This window comes from Pelmatolapia mariae, linkage group LG16_19, assembly GCF_036321145.2.
Source record: "Pelmatolapia mariae isolate MD_Pm_ZW linkage group LG16_19, Pm_UMD_F_2, whole genome shotgun sequence".
NCBI classification, from domain to species: domain Eukaryota; kingdom Metazoa; phylum Chordata; class Actinopteri; order Cichliformes; family Cichlidae; genus Pelmatolapia; species Pelmatolapia mariae.
In genome coordinates, this window is record NC_086241.1 from 28,919,295 (window position 1) to 28,936,921 (window position 17,627).

A 17,627-nucleotide genomic window follows, 5' to 3' on the forward strand; every position below is an offset into this window, starting at 1 on the left:
CCTGAACAATATTAGAGATGCATTATTATTTTTTCAGTCTGGCCACGCGATCGACACTAATGCACCTATAGAACACTGGGGTGTAGTGGGCCTGCCCGACTGAATCTCTGGAAATGTTTCCTCATGTCAATAAAGCTCATTTGATTTGAATTGTGAAACACCCTAAAAAAATTTTTTGCTACTACGACCTCACAATGCCGTCACAAAGACAAGTATGATAGCTTGCAAGGCCAAATGCGAACAGACAAAATCTCAAAGCTAAAAAGTGGACTGTTAGCTCAGCAGACTGCATTTGTACGCCAAACTCAGCTGAACCAGTCATAAGTTCGGGCCAGCTTTCGTGTTGCTCAACTGATAGCAAGCTACGGTAAACCTTTCACTGAGGGAGAGTTTGTCAAGAAATGTTTGAATGTTGTCGTGGAGGAGGTGTGTCCCGATAAGAAAGATGTCTTTAATGCTGTGAGTCTATCGGCGAGCACAATCACCAGACGCGTGGAAGAAATAGGGGTTAATGTATATGCCCAGCTGCAGCAAAAGACGAAAGAATTTGACTTTTTTTCATTAGCACTGGATGAGAGCACGGACATACGGGACACAGCGCAGCTTCTTATTTTTATTCGTGGAGTTAGCGCAAACTTTGAGATGTGCGAGGAGCTGGCAGCCCTCCAAAGTCTGAAAGGCACTATGACGGGGGAGGATATTTTCGACAAAGTATGTCAAACAATGGAAGAGTTGGATCTGGACAGGGCAAAGCTTGCTAGCATCACGACTGACGGGCCTCCTTGTATGGTGGGCGCATCTCGGGGCCTAATAGGACGCATGAACCGCGAGATGGAAGAACGGGGTCTCACTGCCCCTCTACAAGTCCACTGCATAATTCACCAGCAAGCGCTTTGCTGCAAGGTGTTGAAGTGGGATTCTGTTATGAAGGCTGTGGTATCATGCATAAACTTCATCAGAGCAAATGGACTTAAACACAGGCAGTTCCAACAATTCCTGTCTGAACTGGAATCTGCGTACGGAGATGTGCTGTACTACACAGAGGTCCGATGGTTGAGCCGCGGCAGAGTTTTGAGGCGTTTTTACGAGTTGCTACCCGAAATTAACACATTTCTTCATTCAAAAGGCAAAACGGTCCCAGAGCTGATCGACCCAGAATGGAAGTGGCACCTCGCATTTTTAACAGACGTGACGGAAATGCTGAACGGCCTTAACTTGCAGCTACAAGGCCAGGGGAAACTCATTTGCAACATGTATTCCCACATAAAAGCATTTGAGTTGAAACTAGCGCTGCTTTTGGAACAAGTGAAAAAGCACAACTTCACCCATCTCCCTGCTACCCAAAACCTTTCTGCAGAGAACCCAGTGGTCCTGTTCCCAGCTGAAAAGTGTGTGGAAGCACTGGAAATGCTGAAGGCGGAATTCAGTGTGCGATTCCGTCAACTACATGTTCACGCAAAAGAAATCCGTCTTTTCCAAAACCCCTTTGTTGCCGACATCGATGAAGCCCAGCCTTTTTATCAGTTTGAGCTGGCCGAGTTACAGAACTGTGATGTTCTGAAAGACGCATTCAAGCCCAACAGTCTCGTTGACTTCTATGCCGCCCTCCCAAATGACACGTACCCTAACATAAAAAAACACGCAATGAAGATGTGCACACTTTTTGGCAGCACGTATATCTGCGAGCAAACCTTTTCACGCATGAAACTCATGAAAACTCCGATGAGATCAAGATTGACAGATGAACATCTGCATCAGTGTTTGAGAGTGGCTGTGACTAGAATGGAACCGGACATTCAACTTCTCACCGGCCAGATGCAGGCCCACAGTTCACACTGATGAACATACAGTACATAGGTAAGCTCACTTTTGTGACTTGAATGAGTTATTCTGAGTATAAACAAATATAATCATAATAAAATCTACTGGGATAAAATCCATCTCCACAACCATTGAAAAAAGCTTGTGAAAATGTTTTGTGCTGTGTAGGTGCTGTATCACTTAGTTCGGTTTCTCAGCCTGCTTGCTTTGTGGTTTTCAGAGGGAAGTTGATGAGAGAGAGCAAACAGTGGTGTCTACTAGGCTACCCTACTGGAACCTACAAAACTGGATTATAAGGAAAGAACACAAGAACTTTGAGAGACTGCTCATATGTGTCATTTAAGAGATTCTGCTCTGACAACTGAAGCGTAAGATTGTGCATGACACAACAGAAACTTTCTTTCTGTGAAGAACCCAGAGAGGGTTATTTGGTTATTATTGATGTCATAAATAGTGTTATTAAGTATTTCCTACGTTAATTTTTTCTGTGAAGAACCCAGAGAGGGTTATTTGGTTATTATTGATTTCAGAAATACTGTTATTATATATTTCCTGACTTTTTTTCTGTGAAGAACCCAAAGAGGGTTATTTGATTATTTATTGATGTCATAAATAGTGTTATTAAGTATTTCCTAAGTTAATTTTTTCTGTGAAGAACCCAAAGAGGGTTATTTGGTTATTATTGATGTCATAAATAGTGTTATTAAGTATTTCCTACGTTAATCTTTTCTGTGAAGAACCCAGAGAGGGTTATTTGATCTCGGAAAGGGTTATTAATATTTGGTTATGTGTAGCTTTCTGGAAAATAATAAATGTTTACATTTCGGCAAACCTGCGATCGTCACACTTTTTCTGTTACAAACTGACCCTGGCCCCCCATCAGAGAAGGAAAAAGTTATGTGGCCCTCACTGGAAAAAGTTTGGGGACCCCTGCTTTATAGGGACCAAAGAGCGAACGGCGGACTTCATAAAAATTAGAGGAGAAAAAGATCACCTCTTCACCGGGGTAAAAAATTCAGCCACTGTGGGATGGAGGTACAAGAATAAATCAATTTACACATCATATTCATCTGAGTATGGTTTCAATAACCCTCATTCTGTACAGAACCTGTGATGTCCAGACGGTATTCCTCTTGTGCTCTTCTGTGAAAACTTTTGGATTTAGGGATTATCATAGTTGTCATGGTTTTCTCTCTTCTCTTATTTTTTTGTGTGCGATCATGACAGGGATTATCCAGAAGCAGCCCACTTCAATTTTGTGGCATGTTCCCACACCATCCAGAGGGTTATGATTTATTATTAAAGAAAAGTGAGGCTTTCTGGATATTTATCTAGCAGACTTTGTCACCTAAAGGACTGAATGATGAACTTGTGCTCAATGTAATGTTATGGTTCCTTCATAATATCAATTTTTAGGGAGCGTTCTGCTTGATATGCTGTGCTATCTGCACATGCTGTGATGAATTTTTGTATTCTTTGAGTATTAATGATAATCAAGTAGTACTAAATAGTCTCTGGACAAAAGGCCCAATAGTATCAAAAGTATTTTTAACCCGACTTGGGGAATGACAATCTGATGGGCGGTGTGATGATCTTAGGCAAGGAACAATATCTGAACTGATATGGAGTAATGTGCAATTATCGACCTACAGAGGGCTGAATTCAAAGACATCCCAAAAATCAAAATGAATAAATTATGCAGCACGCTACTCCATTTGTTAAGATTTTTTGCACTAAGAGTGGTACTCAGTAGCTTGCAGTAGTTTCCATGTGCTTGTATGACGGCAGATGGTGTCCTGGAGCATCTCCTCCCAGATCAGGACCAGGGCAACACTGAGCTCCTGAACAGAGTCTAAAGTGCAAACTGGCAGAAAAATATTTTCCCAGGAATTTTGGTCAGGCCAGTCAGTGCCTATCTTTTGTAACTTCATGGATGAGGTGTCACCATGGTCTTGGAATTTTGATAGCTCAGTCACTCCAGAGAAGTTTCACCACTGTTCCAGGTTTTCTCAATTTATCGGCTCAATTTATCGGTGACCACTACATCGATTACTATGGCCGTCTTCTTCTGTTTGTCTACCACCACTATGTCCAGTTGGTTAGCCACCACCATTTTGTCTATCTGTATTTGGAAGTCCCACAGGATCTTAACTCGGTCATTCTCCACCACTCTTGGGGGCATCTCCCATTTTGACCTCGGGACTTCCAGGTTATACTCAGCACAGATGTTCCTGTACACTATGCCGGCAACTTGGTTATGGCGTGTTGGGTCTGCGCTTCCACAGGCCCCGCTGGTTTAGAAACTTATTCCTCATGAAGAAAGCAAGACAATGACCGAACCGGGTTTTACTTGCTAGCAAGGGAGACTGGTCGGAACCAGGCTCTTGGAGCTGAACGCTCCTCACCTGTCTCCTAGCCAGCATCAAATAAACAGCCTTCCTTGCCGCCTTTTATTGAAAACAGTTACTGTACATTATATATATATCATATATTGTATCTGGGGAAGTACGAAAAATATGAAATGCAACAATAAATGTTTATAAAGTCAACTAAAATTATTCTGCAGTAATTCTACTATTGTACATTTGGATTTACTAAAATCTCCATGTACCTAGGTTTTTTTGTTTGTTTTTGTTGGGTCTGTGTTTCCACAAGCCCCGCTGGTTTAGAGACTTATTCCCGTGAAAGAAAAACAAGGCAACAGCGATCGATCGATTTACTTGCAAGGGAGGCCTCGTCTGTGTCTACCACGAAAATGACCCCAAATCCGGCCTCCTCCCGCTGCCTTTTATTGAGAAACAGTTCACACAAAACACATCACAGCAAAGCAACGCCCACATGGTTCTAAGACAAGGCATTGTATGTATATGTGTGAACTTCTGTATGTATGTAAGAATGTGTGTGCGTGCATGCGTGCGTGCGTGCGTGCGTGCGTGCGTGTCCTCCTGCTGGGCAGGAAGCTTACATCAAAAAGACCTTCAAAGGATGTGTCTGTAATAAAAGACTACAGCCCCCCACCCAGAACCTCGAGAATCTGGGTGGAAGGACAGAAGAATTCCTTTCATCACAGAGTTAAAACAATGTAGAGATGGTAAGCATAAAAATGACAACATTTAACAAATCACTCTAACAGTTTTGTTTTTCGTTTCAGACACAACTCACATCTGATTTAGCCTCTCTTTTTTGTTGTTTTGTTTATTTTTGTTTCTTCTGTACCATGGTCTCTGAGAGACATGTAAACATCTACTATATGTAAATATCCACAATGCTCAACTATGAAGACAAAGGTTATTTAATTCTGGCCTTGCTTGTTCCTTTTCCCTTGCCTTATTTATTATGTAAAGCTACAAAAGATACAAATCTTGTAATGGAAACAAAATATGGAAATAAGTTAATTTGACTCAATTTTGTGAAAAGAAATCTTTTGTTAACCATCTGTGTGACTGCTTGTCTCATATTTTTGTATATATGTATTAAATATTTTATTCATAATTATTTATTTTCTTAAGAATATAAGATTGATGATAAATTAAATATAAGTAATCTCTGTTTTTATAATATCTATTTTTTTTATTATCTTACCAAAACTTGAAACCCTAACAAATCCTAGAGATTTAGGCCTACGGAGTTGATAAACATGTTTGCATGACAAGCAGTTCAGTTTGCTTAATAAGATCCACAGAGATTAAAAACACTCATAAGACCATTCAACTGATCACAACCATTTACATTCACAGATGTGGACTGAGAAACAGGATTTCACTGTCTGGTATCTCATGCTTGTATAAAATCAAGATAGTCTTCTCTTGGTTTCTAAGTCTGTTTATACAGTCTGTCGTATTCATTACTGATTTAAATTTTTTTGAATATAGCAATGGATGATGAATTAAATGTAACATATATAACCCTTGATGGTTATGTCGAACTTAAGCGATGCGGATATCTATATTTTTTAATTATGGTTGCACTTTATGTTTTAATAATTATAAGTAATTCAACCATTGTGTTCCTGATCTGCATTCATCGAAATCTCCATGAGCCTATGTACATTTTCATTGCAGCTTTGTCAGTGAACTCGGTTGTCTTCAGCACTGCGATCTACCCAAAACTCTTTGTTGATGTTTTATCCGAAAAACAGGTGATTTCTTTTTCAGCATGTCGATTTCAGCATTTCATGTGTTACTCAATAGGTGGCTCTGATTTCTTACTGTTATCAGCAATGGCATTTGACAGATATGTGTCTATAAGTAAGCCTTTAAAGTATCCAGTCATCATGAGACAAACAACCATCAATATTTTGCTATTTTTAGCTTGGCTTTTGCCTGGCCTTCAAGTTGCAGTGTCGCATGCATTAGTTCTTAATAATAAACTCTGTAATTTCACTTTGAAAGGGATTTTTTGCAATAATTCATTGTGGAAACTTTACTGTGAGAGCCCACGAGCAATATTAATTTACGGTTTAATTGTGTTGCTAAATGTTGCTATTTTTCCTGTGTTTTTCATACTTTTCACCTATGCAAAGATTTTTCTAATAACCTACAGAAGCAGTAGAGCTATCCAGAAAAAGGCAGCAGAGACCTGCTTACCTCACCTGTTTGTTTTAAGCATTTTTACTACTTTCTCTGCATATGATGTCATTATAGCTCGATTAGAATTTGATTTTCCAAAAACTGCACAGTTAATAATGACTCTACAAGTGGTTTTGTATAACCCTCTCTTTAATCCGTTTATATATGGTCTGAAAATGAAAGAAATCTCTAAACACCTAAAAAGGTTGTTTGGTCATGTCAGGTGTAGTTAAATAAAAATAATTTCTCATGTGAGACAGTAAAAAAGGGACTTTTCCATTTCTCCATTCTGTATTCTATCAACATCTGGTAGTACTCTACTGATAACAATGATTATAATTACAGTAGTTTCCTAATGTAATAGTAGTCAGTGGAGAGATTTAAAAAAAACAAACTGTGTGTGTGTGTGGGGGGGGGGGGGGGGGGGGGGGGGGGGGTTACTGGAGTTTCAATTAAGTTTTGGAGTTTCAACAATATAAATTCTTGAAAGTTATTTCTTCATGGAATATATCATGAAAATCTAAATAAAGATTTGTCTGTTTAATTAATTAGAGTGCACACTGGAGAGTGTAACTATTATGCATGAAGAGATGAATTTTGAACATCTGTAGTACAGGAGCATAGTGAAATGAAATATTGTACTCAGCCATGCAGTCCTTCATAAAACCAGTTTTCTGACCTATTTTTCTGAATCATGATATGGTGTTCGGAACAGAACCAGGAAATAAGAATGTAAATTTTAATCATCTTTTTCTTTTGAAGTTTGAACATAAAAACATAACCCATAATAGCATAGCAATTAATGAGCAAGACACTTGAGCAAGAATAATAAAAATCATAACTGCTCTACCAGAATGGCCATAATGGAATTCAGAACATTCCACAAGTGACGCTACTACTGTTTATGCAGGTTTTTATACACACATTTGTGAAATAGTTTTATGTTTGTTTGTATTTGCATTTGGACCATGTATTTGTCATGATCCAAGCTGAGTGCCAGTTGTGTTGTGGCCCCTGACTGCAACCCCCCCCCACCCCCTTCTGGGCAGAGTTCTGGTTACCCGCTTGTGCCTCACCTCACCTGCAGGTCATAAGCAGCAATCACTAGCCTGTACATAAGGTCAGCTCAGACCTTATGTAACACATTCTTTTTAGTCCTGCCCACTAAGACTTGTGAGTTTAATCAGATCTTTTAATAAAATCTTTGCTTTAAAGAAAAAGGCCTCTCGGGCCCTTGAAAGTATTTGCATTTGCATTTAAGCATTCATTTGTAAGTACTCAAAATTGCATATAAATCACTGTACACATTTGTAAATCTTTGTTTATGCTTGTGGATACACATTTGTAACCCTTTAAAGACTAATTTAACAATGCAGAGAGCTAATGATTAACTAACTACGTTGGTTTGATGGTTCATAGTCTTTTCAAATTTGTACTCCCGCCTGTTTGTTTATCTGAAGATCAATTAAAACAGTGCCGTGTTGTAGAAAATCTGATTCAGGTTGAGAGCTTCTGTTATTATTCAATGTAGCATCATATTGCTCTCAGACGGATAATTGTGCCAGATGGGCTCACATGATTCTGTTGCTAGAGTTTTTAGGGTCTGAAAACCACTGAATCACATTTTATAAACACATTTTTTTTGGCAAAATTTAGGGTGTTGTCCACTTGCATCAATTTGGCCAAAGACACTGATGTAAGTAGAAAGGTTGCAGAAGCCCAGATGGTCACTCTTTGCAGCTGTGGTGAGCTAAAAAATTACAAAAGGAAAATGAAAAAGTTATCAGCAGCAAAAATCTTGAGCTTAACCTGCTTTTCCTCAGTCCAGGCTTCGGTCTCCTTAAAGCCAATCAATCAAGGTTTCTAAAAGGCTGGAGAAAGGCACCACAGCACATAGCACATCATTTTTTTAAATTATTTTTTAAATCCAGATAATATTTACATTACACAGAAGGAAAACCAGATATTGTCATTCAAAACATCCTGTCTCCGGTGTTTTTGAAGTTGTTTGTTCACATGGAGGGTTTAATGAGATCCACTGAGGGTAACGAAGTGTCCAGCTCAAATAAATTACAGTCTCGGAGTGGCTGTATTTTTGAGGAGACCCTCACAGTGTGACTTCTGTATCCAGCCTGCTTTAGTTACCATTCATTTTTATGGACCAAATGAATGATAAATTTAATGTGACATATATAACTTTTGGTGGGCATGTTGAATTACACAAATACAAATTTTTGTATTTTGCCATCATGTTTACAGCATATATTCTAATACTTTGCAGCAATTCAACTATATTGTGTCTCATATGGATTAAGAAAAGCCTGCATGAGCCTGCAAAGTTATAAAATTTGCAATTTCACTTTGAATGGAATCTTTTGTAATAATGCAATTTCTAAACTTTACTGTGACACGTCAAGAACAACATATATATGGTGTGTTAATTCTACTTAACACCATATTTCTTCCTTTGCTTTTCATACTTTTTACTTACACAAAGATATTTATAATATGCTATCGAAGCTGCAGGGAGGTCAGGAAAAAAGCTGCACAGACCTGTTTACCTCACTTGCTCGTTTTAGTCAGCTTCACATGTTTGTGTTCATATGATATAATTATAGCTTGAGTGGAAATTAATTTACCCCAAACTGCACGCTTCATAATGACTTCACAAGTGGTTTTGTATCATCCCCTCTTTAATCCAATTGTCATGGTCCCCGTGCCTTGCTGGCTGACTCTGTGTTTGGCAACATGTTTTGTTTGGTTTTTTCCTTTGCGCTCTCTCTCCTCTGCCGGGGCCGTGCTCAATACGGGCTCCCGCCCCTGGCCCACGCACCTGTGCTCACCGTCACACCTGCAGCTGATCCCAGCTGATTTGGAGCATTATTTATGACGGCGGACCTGTGTCATCCTTCGCTGGATTGTTGAGCCATCAGCGTCAGTTCCCCTGAACCTGAACCTGAACCTGAGAGTTTGAGACTATCCCTAACCTGGACTTCTTTCTCTGTGTGTATATAGATCTGCCCTGGACCCGAGCGAGCGTGTGTGTGTGTTTGGAACCCACTGAGAGCGTGTATTGGATTAATCCCTGTCTCCCCCTGGACCCTGGAGCCCCGGACCCTTTCCCCTGCCACACTGTATATATATTCTCACCTGTTGTCTCACTGTAAATAAACACACTTTCTCTTTTGCCAAGGATACCTGGTCTGCGCGTGAGTCCGTTTCAAACATTGTGACACCAATTGTATATGGACTGAAAATGAAAGAAATCTCTCAACACCTCAGGAGGTTGTTTTGTCATTGCATCTTATGTGTCAAAACTGATGTTGGAAGTGCGGTCATTTCCTTTGCAATTCAAGTTCAAAAGCCAGAACCGTGACATTTCTATCCCGTGACATTTCTGTCACGGTTCTGGGTCAGTTTTGACCCAGTATTTTGGGTTTCTCGTGTCTTGGTTTAATTTTGTATTTTGGATTATATTTTGATTCTTTTACATTGTTGACCATTATGAGAATTATAGGTTTCTGTTTATTCATGTTAGAGGATTTGCTCTTTGGTTGTGTCTCATGTTTTGCATAGTTCAAGTTCCATGTGTTATATTCTGTCTGCGTCTTTGTTTAGTGGTTTCCTGTTTCCTGTTTTATTGTGAAGGTCTGTGTCTCATGTGAGTGTGTTCAGTTCTACTGCTCCCCTGTCTCGTTAGTTTTTGGTCTCTGCATTCAGTGTTCACTTCATGTTTTGTTTTCATGCCAGCAATAAAGCTGTGGTTTTGAGTTGCATTCTGTCTTCGAGTCCTGCATTTGGATCCTCATCTCCGCCTGCCCACACAGAGCCCTGACAGAACTACACGACCAGTATGGATCCAGCGGACTCACGTTTCGCCTCTGAGGGGGAGTATCTCGTGCACCTATGGGATTACTGTTGGAGAGTAATCCACGCTGCGAACCCCTACAAGAGGGAGCTGGAGGTAGTGTTTTTTGATAATTTCTTGTCGTCCACTGCCTCCACTGTCAGTTTCCTAAATACAGTGTTGGGGAGTAACGGAATACATGTACCGCCGTTACGTATTTAAAATACAAAATATGAGTAACTGTATTCCGTTACAGTTACCGTTTAAAAAGGTGATATTTAGTATACAGTTACTTTGTTGAAATAAATGGATTACACGGCGGTACTTTCCTGTTTCATATTGTCGCGGGTCAGGACTGTTTGGGTTTTGTTTGACAGCTACGCTCTGTTGTTCCAGGCGGCAGCGTTACGGTTGCCATGGTTACAGGGTGACGCTCTCTCTGCGACTGTGTGTTTCCTGGGTGAGAGAGCGCCTTTTTGTTGTTATTGTTGTGCTAAGCTAATAGGCAGAATGCTACAGGCATAGCCCTAAAGAATGTAGCCTCATGGGCAGTGTAGTCCGTGCTGCAGGGAGAATGGACTGCCATACCCGTTATGTGTCTGTGAGCGCGAGGAGGGAGAAAAAGGAGAGTGGAAAAGTACGAGTTATCATCGAGCAGAAACGGGAGCTGGAAGCATGTAAATATAATAATAACCACTGCAGCCAAGAAGAGTGCCTGACGAGCCCAGTTGTAAGTAAGCTATTAACCTCCTAAGACCCGAACTCTTCCAGAGCATGCATTTTTAATTTCTCTTTGATATTTGGGCATATTGAGGCCCGATGAATGTAAAAACAAAGAATTACCAGATTTTTTTTTTTTTACCTTATTTTTGTTTTTAAGAAAAATAAGAGCCACATAGGAGGATAATTGTTTAACATTTTGATAGAACAGAGGCAGTATAATGTCCTTGTAAGTGGATATCTAGCCCTTGTAGAGCAAAATTGAGTATTTTGGTCTAAATAACCCAAAATGTGATGTCCACATATGTGGACGCCAGGTCCTAGGAGGTTAAGACTCGACTGTACACTGTGTTCGTGTTTTCCTCCGAAACAATAAGTTCCGTTGGAGCAGCCTTTCAACGCCTCTCTGTCTCAAACTTGACCCAGTCAACAAAGTAAAGCTATTTTTCGGCTACGAGCCGGACATGAACCCGACGTATTAGCCAGAGGTCCCTTTACTACGGTTCGGAGCTGCGGAACTTCAGTAATAGTAATAAATCACACAGCAATAGTACATTCATGTAGTTGTAAAAAGCATGATAATATATTAAGTAATCCAAAGTATTCAGAATACGTTACTCTCATTGAGTAACGTAACGGAATACATTACAAAATACATTTTGGGGCATGTATTCTGTAATCTGTAGTGGAATACATTTTAAAAGTAACCTTCCCAACACTGCCTAAATATCAAAGGACTAAAACAAATAATAATAGATCTGAGAGCTAGGCTCAGTTTTGAACTGTTTAGCATGGGCGGTCCAGGGAAGGAAAATTCAACTGTCCTCCTGGAGGCACTCGCTACTTGGTGTTCTCGGCGTCAGCAGCATTTTTTGTCAAGGTTTATCGCCAAATCACTCGATCCACCCTTAAAGAGGAAATGCAACCCTCGCCATCATCACCCAACCACACTTCCATTCTCTCCTGTGGTACGGATTGGAGCAGTTGTCATTTCCACACCACAGCAGGAGCAGCCGCAGCAGAGTTTCTCCACGTCACCTTTTGCCAGCCCTGATCCCATTTCAACAGGGAAGCGGCGGATGCGCCACCAGCATTCACAGTCCCAGCAGGAGTCTGGGATTTTCTCTGAACAGCCAGCTAGGTCAGCTACACTACACACCTTTGGAGCAGAGGATCGCAAGTTCGATTCCTGCCTGGGGCGTCTGTATCCAGTAAGGGTCCTAAGGCTAGACCCCCTATGCTAAGCGAGCCTACCGCAGACATGAGCGAGACAGATAAATATGAAGGCATGCCGGCTCGGACGTCGCCTGGATCAACATGGTCCGCGTCAGGTGTTGAGGAACCAGGGCACCCTGACGACAAGTGGGCTACTGGAACAAGAAGGCATCGGTGGGCAAGAGACGAAAACAGGGAGTTGTTGGAATGCTACTACGCAAGTAACCCTGGCGGAAGGGGCTACATGAATAGGATGAGGGACCTATGGATTCTTCGATACCCAACATCCACAATGACGGCGAAACAACTAGTAGCTCAGTGTTCCAACATTCGAAAGAAGGGACTGCTCTCACAGCTAGAGATTGACAAGGTACAACATAAATGCTACGGCAAGGAGGAGTCAGGACGCCGGGTCAGGGGGGAGATATCATCACCCCCAAGTGCGATAGGAGAAGGATCGTTGAGTGCGAGAGGAACTGACCTGAAAGATAGGATCATGGCCAAGCTTGAAACCTGGATCCCCCGTAGCCAGTTACCAAGATTACGTGAAGTACCCTCAGAAGGTCTGCTAGATGATGTTAATGCAGCACTACGGACGATACCTACAACTACGATTACCGACACTAACAAGCTGATCTACATCAGTGAGATGCTTGCCACAAGGGGCAGTACCCTCCATGGAGAAGGAGGCTAGAGGGCAAGATCAAAGTAGCACGGAGGGAGGTTAGCCAACTAACGGAGTTGCAGAAAGGTGCGACAAAGAAGGTGCATAAGAAATACAGCAAGCTGTCCATACCTGAGGCCTTGGAAACTGCCAAGCAAAGACTCACAGCCTTGGCCAGCCGCTTGAGGAGGTACACCAGAGAGATAGAAGGCAGGAGAATTAACCAGCTGTTCTATACAAAACCAGCAAAGGTGTACTCTCAGTGGCAAGGGAACAATAAGAGAACAGCACCACCAAGGCTGGAGACGGAGCAATACTGGAAGAGCATATGGGAGAAGGACGCAACCCATAACGGCAATGCTCAGTGGCTAGTAGATCTGAGGGCAGACCATAGCGACCTCCCTGAACAGGGTCCAGTAACCATCACAGTGGCAGATATCCAAGAAAGGGTCTCCAGTATAAAGAGTTGGACAGCACCAGGGCCCGACATGGTTCATACCTACTGGCTGAAGAAGCTGACTGCACTCCACGAGCGTCTGGCAGCACAAATGAACCAGCTGCTAGTTAACGAGAGACACCCGGAATGGCTAACCGAAGGTCGGACGGTCCCATCCAACTACCAACCAATAACCTGCCTCAGTACTACATGGAAGCTCCTGTCAGGCATCATATCGGCTAAGATGAACAGGCACATGGGTCAATACATGAGCGGGGGATTGGCAAGAATACCAGAGGCGCAAAACACCAGCTACTGGTAGACAGAACAGTCAGCCGAGACTGCAAGACCAGACTGACCAACCTGTGCACAGCCTGGATTGATTACAAGAAGGCCTATGACTCAATGCCCCACAGCTGGATACTGGAATGCCTAGAATTGTACAAGATCAACAGGACCCTAAGAGCCTTCATCAGGAACTCCATGGGGATGTGGCGTACAACACTAGAGGCCAACTCCAAGCCCATAGCACAAGTCACCATCAAGTGCGGGATCTACCAAGGAGATGCTCTGTCCCCACTGCTGTTCTGCATAGGCCTGAACCCCCTCAGTGAGATCATTAACAAGACTGGCTACGGATACCGACTACGGAACGGAGCAGTTGTCAGCCACCTCCTGTACATGGATGACATCAAGTTGTATGCCAAGAGTGAACGAGACATCGATTCACTGATCCACACCACCAGGCTATACAGCTATGACATTGGAATGTCGTTCGGACTGGAGAAGTGTAGTCGGATGGTAACAAAGAGAGGGAAGGTAGTCAGAACGGAGGGGATTGAACTACCAGAAGGCAACATTGCAGACATAGAGGACAGTTACAAGTACCTGGGGATCCCGCAGGCGAATGGGAACCATGAAGAGGCCGCTAGAAAAGCTGCAACCACCAAGTACCTGTAGAGGGTCAGGCAAGTCCTGAGGAGTCAGCTGAACGGTAAGAACAAGATCCGGGTCATCAACACCTACGCCCTGCCCGTGATCAGGTACCCTGCTGGGGTAATAGGCTGGCCAAAGGAGGAGATAGAAGCCACTGACATAAAGACAAGAAAGCTCCTTACCATGCATGGAGGGTTTCACCCCAAGTCCAGCACCCTGAGGCTGTACGCTAAGCGGAAGGAAGGGGGCCGGGGACTGGTCAGTGTCAGCACCACAGTCCAGGATGAGACAACGAACATCCAAGAATACATTGGGAAGATGGCCCCAACTGACCGAGTGCTCAGTGAATACCTCAGGCAGCAGAAACCCAAGAAAGAGGAGGGAGACGAGGAACCATCATGGAAGGACAGGCCCCTGCACGGTATATACCACCGGCAGATAGAGGAGGTGGCTGATATCCAGAAATCCTACCAGTGGCTGGACAAAGCTGGACTGAAAGACAGCACAGAGGCACTAATCATGGCAGCACAAGAACAAGCTCTGAGTACAAGATCCATAGAGGCTGGGGTCTATCACACCCGGCAAGACCCCAGGTGCAGGCTGTGTAAAGATGCCCCAGAGACAATCCAGCACATAACAGCAGGGTGCAAGATGCTAGCAGGCAAGGTATACATGGAACGCCATAACCAAGTGGCCGGCATAGTGTACAGGAACATCTGTGCCGAGTATAACCTGGAAGTCCCGAGGTCAAAATGGGAGATGCCCCCAAGGGTGGTGGAGAATGACCGAGCTAAGATCCTGTGGGACTTCCAGATACAGACGGACAAAATGGTGGTGGCTAACCAGTGGTGGTAGACAAACAGAAGAAGACGGCCGTAGTGATCGATGTAGCGGTTCCGAATGACAGCAATATCAGGAAGAAGGAACACAAGAAGCTGGAGAAATACCAAGGGCTCAGAGAAGAGCTCGAGAGGATGTGGAGGGTGAAGGTAACGGTGGTCCCCGTGGTAATCGGAGCACTAGGTGCGGTGACTCCCAAGCTAGGCGAATGGCTCCAGCAGATCCCGGGAATAACATCGGAGATCTCTGTCCAGAAGAGCGCAGTCCTGGGAACAGCTAAGATACTGCGCAGGACCCTCAAGCTCCCAGGCCTCTGGTAGAGGACCCGAGCTTGAAGGATAAACCGCCCGCAGGGGTGTGCTGGGTGTTATGTGTATGTGTGTGTGTGTGTGTGTGTGTGTGTGTGTGTGTGTGTGTGTGTGTGTGTGTGTGTGTGTGTGTGTGTGTATGTATGTATGTATGTATGTATGTATATATATATATATATATATATATATATATTAGGGGTGCAACGATACACAAAATTCACGGTTCGGTTCGGTTCGATACTTTGGTGTCACGGTTCGATATTTTTTCGATACAAAAAAATGTTCATGCCTTTTTAATTTGTCATTTATTAAAATTATAAATATATATTTTAACTCAAAAGTACAGTTTTTAAATTTAATGTTGCTGAAACGACAAAGTAATAAAAAAATAAATATCTGATGGAGAAATCCCTCATCTTTGGAAAAGAGAGTTTATTACAGAGAAATGGCTCTTTACAAAATAAAAGCTATACTATACGCTTCTTCTGGGGTACACTCTCAGCAGCATATTAAACATATCAGGTCCCCATAAGGAGAATCATGTGCTAACGGCTGTCTAAATGACTCGGGTAAAGTCTGTAGCATGCGTGCTTGTTGTTTTTGTCTGCTTCCACTTGTCTTTGCACTAGGATGATGTCGGAGTAAATGTGCAGTCATATTCATTGTGTTCCCACTAGTGCTGTCAGCGTTAATCTGAAATGACGTTAACGCCACAACACGGCAAATCTCCGTTAACGAGCTACCGCGGATCGCCCCGTGCGTGGGGCTGGACAGCGTCAACACGTTAACGAGCAAACTGCACTAACACAGTAGTTCCCACCCATGTAATTGAACACTGCGTGGCACATCCGACATACTGTTTTACTTTTGTCCATGATGCGCTTACCTTCAGGGTCATACTTCACATGAAGACCAAAATAGTTCCAAAGGCCAGATCTGAATTAGGGCGGGGGAGGTTCAATTTACCATGTTGCAACGAGCTAAGCTTCTGTCTTGCTAGCTTGCGCTGCGCTCAGTGGATCTGCGCTCGACAGTGCAGCCTAGGCGGAGTAGTCGAACGCAGATCCACTGAGCTCTCAACACAGACAGCATCGTCAGAAGAAAAGTTGATAAAATAAATTAAAAATCTTGTATTGATCGATACACATGCGTACCGAACCGAAAGCACTGTATCGAACGGTTCAATATCGATACGAGTATCGTTGCACCCCTAATATATATATATATATATATATATATATATATATATATATATATATATATATATATATATATATATATATATATATATATATATATATATATATATATATATATATATATATATATATATATAAATAAATAAATAAAATTAGAATAAAATTTCTTTTCACATTAATTGCATATGCCTATGTAAATTATTCTTCAAGCACCAAAGAAATATCTTGCTGTGAGGCAAAAGTGCTAACCAACCAGTGCAGCACCAACCAGCCCATTAAAAATACAGTGCCCTACATATTTGAAAAGCTGAGCTTTAGAGCAATTCCACTGAACTCAGAACAGTATACTTCTGATGTGACTATGCCGACAATCAGAATACTTTATTGATCCCTAGAGGAAATTATGTTGGTTACAGTGCTCCCAGTACAAACAGTAACAAAAACAGACAATACAAGAAGTAAGAAACAGCACAATATATACATACATATAAGTCACTTACTAATAAATATCTGAATAAGAAAGAAGAGCATGTGCAAAAAGCGTGTAGCTATTTGAGTATACAGTGTGTTAGGATGAGTTGTACAGGGAGATGGCCACAGGCAGGAATGATTTCCTGTGTCGTTCAGAGGTGCTTTTTGGTAATCTCAGACTATGATCAAGCTTAAATTTAATAGCATCCTCAATGACAGCTGCCTTTGTGCAGCACAACTGAAAGTCACTGCCTTAAGTAATCAACCTATAAAACAGGCAATTCACTTATTCATTACTAAAGCCAATGAAAATAATCTCCAGAGTTCATAAGATAAGACTTTTTTCTGCTTTTCAACAGTGCACTCTTGAAAAACTAAGTGTTAGATTGTAATGAGGTACGAAAGATTGAAAGCAAGGCAGCCAACTGTGATAACAAAACTTACAGCAGTTCTATGTTGCTGGTAATCTTTCTTGAAGCAAAGTGGCCTATATCTTTAAATTTGTGAATTATATCAGTTTTATTTATGAGATCTGAAAATAGATGAATAGAGATTCGATGTTCTCCTGGTTTATTAAATAACTCTTTCCACAACATTAGCGT

At 42.0% G+C, this 17,627-nt stretch overlaps 1 protein-coding gene across 1 annotated transcript; it reads left to right on the forward strand.

The window, feature by feature from the left end:
- Positions 1-5,695: 5,695 nt before the first annotated feature.
- On the forward strand, positions 5,696-6,622 carry LOC134644532 (olfactory receptor 6N2-like). Its single transcript, XM_063497620.1, has one exon. The coding sequence runs from the start codon at positions 5,696-5,698 to the stop codon at positions 6,620-6,622; it is 927 nt and encodes a 308-aa protein (XP_063353690.1).
- The last annotated feature ends 11,005 nt before the right edge of the window (positions 6,623-17,627 follow it).